The sequence below is a fragment of the Chenopodium quinoa genome, unplaced genomic scaffold (assembly GCF_001683475.1).
Source record: "Chenopodium quinoa cultivar QQ74 unplaced genomic scaffold, ASM168347v1, whole genome shotgun sequence".
In the NCBI taxonomy this organism is placed as follows: Eukaryota; Viridiplantae; Streptophyta; class Magnoliopsida; order Caryophyllales; family Amaranthaceae; genus Chenopodium; species Chenopodium quinoa.
In genome coordinates, this window is record NW_018744420.1 from 402,613 (window position 1) to 412,761 (window position 10,149).

At 37.6% G+C, this 10,149-nt stretch overlaps 1 protein-coding gene across 1 annotated transcript; it reads right to left on the reverse strand.

The window, feature by feature from the left end:
* Nucleotides 1–793: 793 nt before the first annotated feature.
* Nucleotides 794–1,174, reverse strand: LOC110696904. The gene has a single exon (XM_021874231.1). It carries the CDS (start codon nt 1,172–1,174, stop codon nt 794–796), a length of 381 nt encoding a protein of 126 aa, XP_021729923.1.
* Between the last annotated feature and the right edge of the window lie 8,975 nt (nt 1,175–10,149).

Here is a 10,149-nt window from a genome sequence, read left to right on the forward strand (position 1 = left end):
ACACTTATCAAATTCCCCCACACTTAGATCTTTGATCGTCCTCGAGTAAAGCACTTACAAAATAAAAAGAGAAGATAGACTACATACCACCATACCTCTCGTATAAGACATTTACTCTTAAGTACTCAACAATAAATTAAAACACCTTTTTGTTTTTCTTTCTCCATAATGAACCATAAGCTTATTTATTAGATTAGCAAGCTATGCATACAACTTCCTCCCATACTCTAGCAATTTCAAAAACATATATATCACAATTAACTTATAAGAAATCTAGGTGCTCGAGTGCAAGTGTATTAGCCTATAGAATTAGGTGGATTAAATAAGCAAAGGTCCTTCCCAACATCACCACATCTTAAGACAACAAAGTAGTGCTCCAAATTACTTACAAGTTGAATTTCAAAAAAAACACTTTGCTTGTCACAATTGCTAGAGAGAAAATCTTTTGTGCATAACTTTAAAAACATCATCAATTTTTTTTTTTCATTTTTTCCTTCTTCTTATTTATATTTTTTAAAAATCAATTAGATTAGAATTTACCGTTTTTCCTTAGAGTATGTCTTTCCCAGAAGTTTAGAGGTGGTATCCTAACAAAAACATGCATGTTCCTCCCCCCACACTTAAATTACATTGCCCCCAATGTAAGAACTTAACATGCAACAGGAAATCATATAGGAGCAGCCATGAATTATTTAGCAACTAAGAAAACACTAAAAGAGAGAGAAAAGAAACATCCTTGGGTTGCCTCCCAAGCAGCGCCCTTGTTTCGTGTCCTAGGCTAGACAGTTCCTGCTTACTTTGGATCCACAAGTTCTAGTTCCTCTACGAGGAACACTGAAACTCCTTCATAGTAAGGCTTCAATCGATGTCCATTGACCTTCAAAATCTTATTTGTGTCCCAGTTGCGAATCTCTACTACACCATGAGGATAAACATTAGTATCAACAAAGGGTCCCAACCATCTAGATTGTAACTTATCAGGGAACAATTTCAATTTAGATTGAAAAAGTAAAAATTTATCACCAACATAAAATGTTTTTCTGGTTAGCATCTTATCATGATACAACTTTATTTTATCCTTGTAAATCTGAGCATTTTCATAAGATTCCAATCGAAGTTCCTCAAGTTCCTGTAGGTGCAACTTTCTCTCAGTTCCTGCTTGGTCATAGTCCATGTTACATTCTTTGATAGCCCAAAAATATTTATGTTCAATTTCAACCAGGAAGATGACAAGACTTACCAAATACCAAACGATATGGGGACATACCTATGGGTGTTTTATAAGCAGTTCTATAAGCCCATAAAGCCTCATCAAGTCTAAGACTCCAATCCTTCCTATTAAGCCTCACTACCTTTTTTTAAAATGGACTTAATCTCTCTATTAGACACTTCAACTTGCCCATTAGTTTGGGGATGATATGCAGTGGAAAGCTTATGGGTCACATGATATTTTGCCAACAAGTTCCTTAGGGTACTATTGGCGAAGTGTGTTCCTCTATTACTAATGATTGCTTTTGGAGTTCCATACCTATTAAGAATTCGACTCTTGACAAAATTTACCATAGTTTTAGCATCATCAGTTTTAGTAGCTTTAGCTTCTATCCATATAGACACATAATCCACAGCCATAAGAATGTAAACAAAACCAAAGGAAGAGGGAAAAGGACCCATGAAATCAATGCCCCATACATCGAATATTTCACAAACCACTATGTTTTGCAAGGGCATTTGGTTCCTACCAGTTAAGTTCCCTGTATGTTGGCATTGGTCACAGTTTCTACAAAACATATATGCATTCTTAACAAGGGTGGGCCAGTATAGTCCACTTTCTAAGACTTTGTGTGCTGTTCTCCTAGGTCCAAAGTGTCCACCACATTCAAAAGTATGACAATAACGTAACACAGATTCAAATTCATTGTCATTCACACATCTCCTAATGCATTGATCAGAACAAAATTTCCTCGAATAAGGATTATCCCACAAATAATACTTAGCCTCTGATTTTATCTTTTCCTTTTGAGTTCTTGTTAATTCCGAAGGCAAGTTCCTTCTAACAAGGTAGTTGTTGACAATATCAGCATACCAAGGAACTTCTGTAGAAACAACATATAAATATTCATCAGGAAAATAGTCATTCAAAGGTAAAGTATGTTCCTTTTGGACCATACGACTCAAATGGTCAGCAACATGGTTTTCCGCTCCCTTCTTATCTTTGATTTGCAAATCAAGTTCCTGTAGCAATAAAACCCATCTAATCAATCTAGGTTTAGCTACCGATTTAGTAAATAAATATTTCAGTGCAACATGATTAGTGTACACAACTACCTTAGTTCCTAACAGGTAGGAACGAAACTTCTCTAAAGCAAAAACAATAGCATAAGGTTCCTTTTCAATAGTGGTATAATTACATTGAGCAGGATCAACGGTACGCGAAGCATAAGAAATTACAAATGGAACTTTACCTTCTCTTTTCCTTAACACGCTCCAACAATATTATCACTTGCATCACACATAATCCAAATGGTAAGTTCCAGTTAGGAGGTTGCAAAATAGGAGCCGACGTGAGTCGTAAATTTAGTGTATCAAAAGCTTCCTTACATGGATACTCAAAATTAAACACAGCTTGGCCAAAAGATTACACAAAGGAGATGCAATTTTGGAAAAATCCTTAATAAATCTACCATAAAAAACCAGCATGCCCTAAGAAAGATCTAACATCTTTAACACATGTAGGGTACGGTAAGGAACTTATAGTTTCTATCTTAGCTTTATCAATTTCTAATCCCTTAGATGACACTATATGACCAAGTACTACACCTTGTTCCACCATGAATTAACATTTTTCAAAATTAAGAACAAGATTAGTTTCATTGCATCTTTGTAGTATCATGCTTAAATTAGATAGGCATATATAAAAAGAATTTCCATGCACAGTAAAATCATCCATGAACACTTTCATGTTATTTCCTACAAATTCAGAAAATATGCTCATCATACACCTTTGAAAGGTGGCCGGAGCATTGCACAAACTAAATGACATTCTTCTAAAGGCATAAGTTCCAAAAGGGCAAGTAAAAGTGGTCTTTTCTTGATCTTCCGGAGCTATGACAATTTGAGTATAACCTGAATACCCATCCAAGAAACAAAAGTGAGATCGACTTGCAAGACGTTCTAACATTTGATCAATGAAAGGAAGGGGGAAATAATCTTTTCTAGTAGCAGCATTAAGCTTACGATAATCAATGCATACCCTCCAACCATTTTTTACTCAAGTAGGAACTAACACTTTGTTTATTTTCAACAACTGTCATAACAGATTTCTTAGGAACAACATGTATTGGACTTACCCATTTAAAATCAGATATGGGGTAGATTACACCTGCATCGAGCCATTTCAAAATTTCCTTTTTAACAACTTCCATCATAGGGGGGTTCAATTGGCATTGAGCCTCCCTAGAAGATTTAACATTATCCTCAGAAAGAATGTGATGCATACATAAAGAAGGGATAATTCCTTTAATATCAGCAAGAGTCCAACCAAAAGAACCCTTAAATTTCTTAAGGACAATCACCAATCGTTCCTCTTGGGATGGGGACAATGCATTAGAGATAATAACGGGAAGTGTTTCCCCATCACCTAAGTAAACATATTTTAGATTGTCCAGCAGAGGTTTGAGTTCCAATTTGGGTGTCTGCACAAGAGAAGGAACAAGTCAGAAAGAGGTATATCAACAACAGGAGAATTAGGGTTCAATTTCGGCGAGGAACTGATGCTATTTACAACACCCATGAGTTCCTTGTCTATCAAGTTCATCTCATGTTTCTCAACATAATTCTTATCTAAGCTTTCCTGAATCACAAGTCCAAATCATCTTCCCTGTTTAATTCAAACATCATTTCTGCTAGTAAATTAATAGTATCAATTGAACACACAGAATCCACATCAGTAGGATATCTCATGGCATCAAAAATATTGAATTTAATAATATCACCATCAAATTCCATAGTTAAGTTCCCTTCATGCACATCAATCTTAGTTTTAGAAGTTTTCAAGAAAGGTCTTTCTAACAGTAAATGAACTTCCCAACGATTAATAGCATGCTCATCTCGCATGTCAAGTATATAAAAATCAGCAGGGAACACCAATTCATTAACTTGTACTAACACATCTTCTAAAATTCCTATAGGATATGCATTACTTCTATAAGCAAGTTGAATGATCAAAATACTTTCTTTTAAAGGACCAACATTCAAGGAATCATTTACGGATTTAGGCATGACATTAATAGATGCACCTAAATCTAACATGGCTCTCTCAAATGTAGTCTCTCCAATTTTTCAAGGGAATAGAAAACATACCTGGATCTTTGCATTTAGGAGGTCATTTCTTTTAGAGAGCTGTAGAAATGTTCTCCCCCACATTTACCTTTTGAGTTCTTGTCAATTTCTTTTTGGAAATACAGAGTTCCTTCACGAACTTAGCATAACGAGGAACTAGCTTTATAGCATCCAGTAGAGGAATATTTACATCTACTTTGCGAAAAGTTTCCAGAATTTCTTTGTTAGCATCTTCCTTCTTTAACTTTGCTAACTTGCTAGGAAAAGGAACAATAGGAGTATATTTATAGTTAGCCAAATCAAGAAGGGGGGGGGGGTGGTCAAAGGAAATTCCCTTTTTCTTTGGTGCAACATTCTGTGAATCGTGTTCCTGCTCATGTTCCTATTCAAGTTCCTTGACAGGTTCCACCACTTGTTCCTGTTCCAACTCACGGTTCACTTGTTCCATTTTCTTAGGTTCCTATAATTCTCTTCTATTCCTTAAAGGTTACATCATTGGCACTTTCTTTTGGGTTTACTAAGGCTTGTGATGGAATTTTATTAGAATTTTGGGAAGTGGAACTGTTAACAAAGGTGGCTATTTGTCCAATTTGAGTTTCCAAGGTTTTAAGTCTTGCATCAGTTTGCAAATCTAATTGTCGTACAAGTTCCTCAAGGGATGAAGAAGAACTCGACCCTTGGTTTTGTGTAGGTTGTTGGACATTATAAGGCCGCCTAAAGTTAGATTGATTTTGGTTAAAAACCTGGTGGATTTTCCTTGTTCCCATACCTAAGATTTGGGTGATCTCTCCATCTCTCATAATAGGTATTAGAAAATGGGTCATATTTCCTTTGTGGAGCTCTAGGAAATCCTCCAACAGCATTCACTTCATCAACCTGCAATGTTGGACATGCATCAGTATGATGGGTACTATCATTGCAAATTCCACATACCATAGCAACCTGAGTTCCTGAGGCAAGATTACTCAATTATGAAATTTGTCTAGAATTTTCAGCAAGAGAAGCTTCTAAATTATGCACACCAACTTCATTGACTAACTTAGACACAACATCATTCCTAGTTCCATAACGTTGAGAGTTTTGTGCTATATTAGAAATCAATTTTTTCGCTTGTTCAGGTGTTTTATCAATTAAGGCACCACCACTAGTAGCATCAATCATGTTCCTATCATTAGGCAAAAGTCCATCATAAAAATGTTGAATCAACAATTTTTCACTGATTTGGTGTTGGGGACAACTAGAACAAAGTCTCCTAAATCGTTCCCAATATTCAAATAAAGTCTCATCTGAAGATTGTTGAGTTCCACATATTTTCTTTCTTATGGATCCTATCATAGATGTAGGCAAAAAGTCCTCTAGGAATTGTTTATGCAATTGTTTCCATGTAGTGATGGATCCAGATTGTAAATGACATAACCAATCCCTAGCAGAATCTAGCAAAGTGAATGGAAAAGCCAAACAAAATATCATCAAAAACCACTCCTTCAGTTCTTTGCGCAGAACAAGTCATAAAAAATGCCTTTATATGCATTAATGGATCTTCACCCTTAAGGCCATGAAATTTAGGAAGCAAGTTAATAAAATCAGAGCCATCTCAAAGAATTTGTCAAGTTCCTAATCAAAATCAATTTTCGCCTCCCTTCTTAACCTGCGCAAAGTTTTCCTTATTTCTGGATCAAATTTCAACAAAGCAAGATTAGTAGAACAAATATTGATCATATACTAACAAGAAACTTTCTAAAAGAAAAACAATGGAACTTTAGAATATAACAAATTACCAAAGGGAACAACTTTCCCCAACAACGGCGCTAAAATTTGGTGTGTTGTCGAAGTGCACACAAAATTAAACCTTATTCACCTTAACAAATAGCTAGGGCAAGTAAGAGTCGATCCCACGAGGAAAGTAAGTCTAAAATAACAAATCACCAGATCCAAGTTCCACAAGAGTAACATGATTTTTTTGGGGGGGGGGCGGGTTTGATATGAGAAATCTAATCTAAAATAGCTAAAGGAATAATAAATAAAAGGGGTTATAACTAAAGAAAAAGTAATCAATGGAGAAAACACTCAGTAGATAGTCAGATTCCTGCCATGGAACTTCATAAAATTATTGACACATTAATTAACCCTCTAGGAACAGTTTGACTTATGTAACAAGTTCCTTTTTCCCTTATTAATGGTTAGATCCGGTACGACTTTCACTAACCCTAACCAACAAATAACCCCTATACTATGAGTAAGGAATTTAACGTGTTGACAGCCCTAGGAACTAGGAAAACATCAAGCCTAGACAACCATGACATTATTGGAACACAGTTTCACCTAGATCAAGAATTACTTTACAATTAATAGAGTGGAACGTTACAATTGGTTGCTACTTCATTAACATTCCCAAGATATTACGGACTTAGTAGTATTAATTATCAATAGCAATCAAACTTAAACAAATAGTTGCGCACCTACTTATAAGAAATCATCATTCATAGAAATAAACATCAATTCAAGAATATTCCCAAAATATTAACTATTAATCATTAAAACCAAACTAACTTGTCTTCAAATACTAATTACATGGATCCTTCTAACTATTTTGAGCATAATGAATTACTCACTCATGTTAAAAAGCAAAGAAGAAAAGGTTTTCGAGGAAAACATGTTGAGTTCCTTTAAAAAGTGAGCACAAGTGAGAGATAAACGAAGAATGGATGATTTAAACGTTGAATAACTTTGGGGTTTTATAAAATTGTGATAGAGCTATTCCCCAAGTAAAAATTCCTAAAAATATGGAAGATATTCTAAGATAAGGAAAGTAGTTGGATAGAATCTAGGAAATTCTATCTTTTGCCAAATCTTTTCCTAAATGATAGGATCTTCTTCTTATCAAATATATCTTCCTTCCAGCTGTAAATATTCAAGAATTATTCTCCATGTAACCAAATATCACGTTGCAATGAATCTGGACAAATCTCGGACTGCCAGTAATTTCCTTTGCATTTACGTTAGTCTTCCAGTTCCTCCGAAGGCACTCAGCATACATTCATTTGCATTTAACATTGGCTCCTTTATTCAGTTCATCTTTTTATCATCCAAAATGACTCAATAACTTATAAAAACACACAATAAGGAAATAAATCACAACATACCAATAAAATAGATAAAAGTACTAAAATGCTAAAGGAACAAACATATAATCTAAGGAACATGACTTGAAAATAGTGTCATAAAATGACACTTATCACGTCCACTCCTAGGACAAAGAGAAAACAACCTGCTTCTACCTCTAAGGATGGCCAGTCGTCCAAGTCTAGGGAAGATGATAGCCTCAAAGGCTATGTCTTCCCCTCAAGTGGCTAAGACTACGCCGCAGACTGCTTTTGAGCAGTCTAATGGAGAACAACCCCAGCTGACACCGAGTGAGGTTTCCAAGTCCGTGGATCCGCAAGATGAAGCGGTCTCTGCAAGCTGAAGCGGTCCATGCTGAGACTGTCCGTATGGGCGAAAGGGGGAGTGTCGTCCCCATCCAAAATGACCGACAACATTGCCTCGACTCCGCATGTCAAGGTCATTTCTAAGTCTGAGTGGCAGAAGGATGCCTCTGAGCCGGCTAAGGAGCAACGAAGCCATCCCCAAGGAGTTGAGGAACAACCCCTGCCACTACTCGGCCGAGTTTCGTATACCATCTCCTCCACCCTTTTCGGAAGGTATATATGGCACTTGCATGTTTAGCACTTGTGTTTTGATTTTAATAATCTAACTTTCTTAATGGTTAGTACAGACATTGCCGAAGAAATATATATGAAGCTACCCAACTAGTCGCTTACCGGCGCCAACCGGAAGGCCATCAGGGAGGCCATGCACAAGGCCGTCCCTAAGGAGCAGCGGGATAAGTTCCGCGGGATTGATGAGGGCTTCCTCGGCCCCATGATTAACTGCAGCGCCGAGGTAATTGCACTTTGTCTAAGCATTAATACTTAGCTTATTTTCATGCTTTGCCCTTAGTAAATCGTTTCTGTCCGAATGCAGCTCTTCCTTAGACTCAATGCCTTCTTGAATTGGCGGTCCAAGGAGAATGAGAAGATCAAGGCGGCCTGGGACGAGATAAAAAAAGATATCTGATGAAAATACCGAAACTCTTGCCATGTAGGAGATCCGGCATAAGGCGGCCTTGAACGCATTGTTTGAGAAGTCAGCCCAACAGACCGAGCACATCGTCAAGATGGGCGATACTCTTCAGCAGGAGCGGCTGGCTTGGGAGACTATGCAATAGGAGAGGGACGAGGCGGTCACTAATGCTTCTCAGTGGAAAGAGGGCTTTGAAGCCTCTGAGAAGCTAAGGACCGAGCTGGACTCCAGTCGTTAGGCTCTGCAAGCGGCCTTGAATGAAGTGGACTCCTTTAAACTTGAGGTTAAGCGCCTTAACAAGTCCATTGCGGACTTAACTGAGCAGCTTAAGGTGCCCGGGCCAGTTAACCCTAAGGAGGCTGTCCATCTCGAGCACAAGGCTGAAGAGAGACTAAAGAGCCACTTCTATGAGGCGTTTTCCATGATGTTTGACACCTGTGAGGTGGATTACTATCAAGAACGCTTTTTCCTCCAGCTTGACCATGTCTTTCTCAAGGAGGAGTTCGAGTCCATCAGAGTACCCCCTCCCGAGTTCGTCGAAACTCCTTCTCCTTCTCAAAGCGACGATGAAGATGATGCTTAAGGTGATGGGGAGGAGAAGATAAAAAATCCGTTCAAGGAAGAGGAGCCGACCAAGACGGATGAGGCCGCCAATGCCAATAATGATGAGGCGCCGGCTGAGTGAGGAGCTCTGGTCCCCTACAACAGTTTCTAAGCTTTTTGTACTTAGTTTTTATTTCCTTGTTTTGAACAATATCAGTTTTTGCCGCCTGTATGAGCGGTCTTGCATTATACCTTTTTTTTTATTTTTTTTTATTGCCGTCTGGTTGAGCGGCTTTTATATATATATATATACATACAAGTTTTCTTTTCTCTACATTCATACTTAGCATATTTTAAGCTTCTTTCCATGCCTTTATTATGCATTTTTGCGTATGAATGGTTATGTACTGGGGGTATGACCCTTTATTCGACATTTTGTCTAGTCCATATTCAAAGAGGTTTGATTAACTTAGTAGATTTCATACCTTGAAGGGTATGGCAACTAATAAGTTAATCAAATCGTAAAAATGATTGCCCTTGGACTAGGTAAATGACGAATGAATTTGAGTATGTGGCCCTTTAATTGGCTTTTGTCGAGTCCTCGTTTGATACTATCTCCCGGACATACTCATGAAATTTCATGTATGATCTCATCCTAAGAATTTCTAAGTATTTGTAGGGTTTGGTAGCCTAGGTATGCTCCTGCCCTTAGGATTAAGAGGCCTTAGGCACATTTTGGGCTACCTTATTTTTTATCCGTCCGACCAGGTTCATGTCCGGATGGATTTTATAGCAACCTGATCATTGCGGCCGAGTTGCTTTGCTAGGAGGAACCTTTGTTAGGCATTTTTCCCGGCCATTCAACCCTGCCCTTTTTAGAGGTCGAGCTGCTATGTTGTAAGCAATCTTTGTTTCCTTTTGTGGCATTTCTGCTTGATATTAGTTAGATGTACATAATGTATATGCGAAGAATTTAATAACAATTTTGACTTTTTCATTAATTTCGTAAAGATTACATTGTTTTTGGCCATACGACTTTAATTACATTGCTCGGTCGTTAGACCTAGTTGTATACTCCCTCTGTCCTAGTTTACTTGCAACATTTTGACTGGACACGCCTGCCGATGCACATGTTTGACCGTCAAT

Coding starts and splice junctions, on each gene's coding strand:
- LOC110696904 (XM_021874231.1), bottom strand. CDS start 1,174: ATGGACTATGACCAAGCAGGAACTGAGAGAAAGTTGCACCTACAGGAA.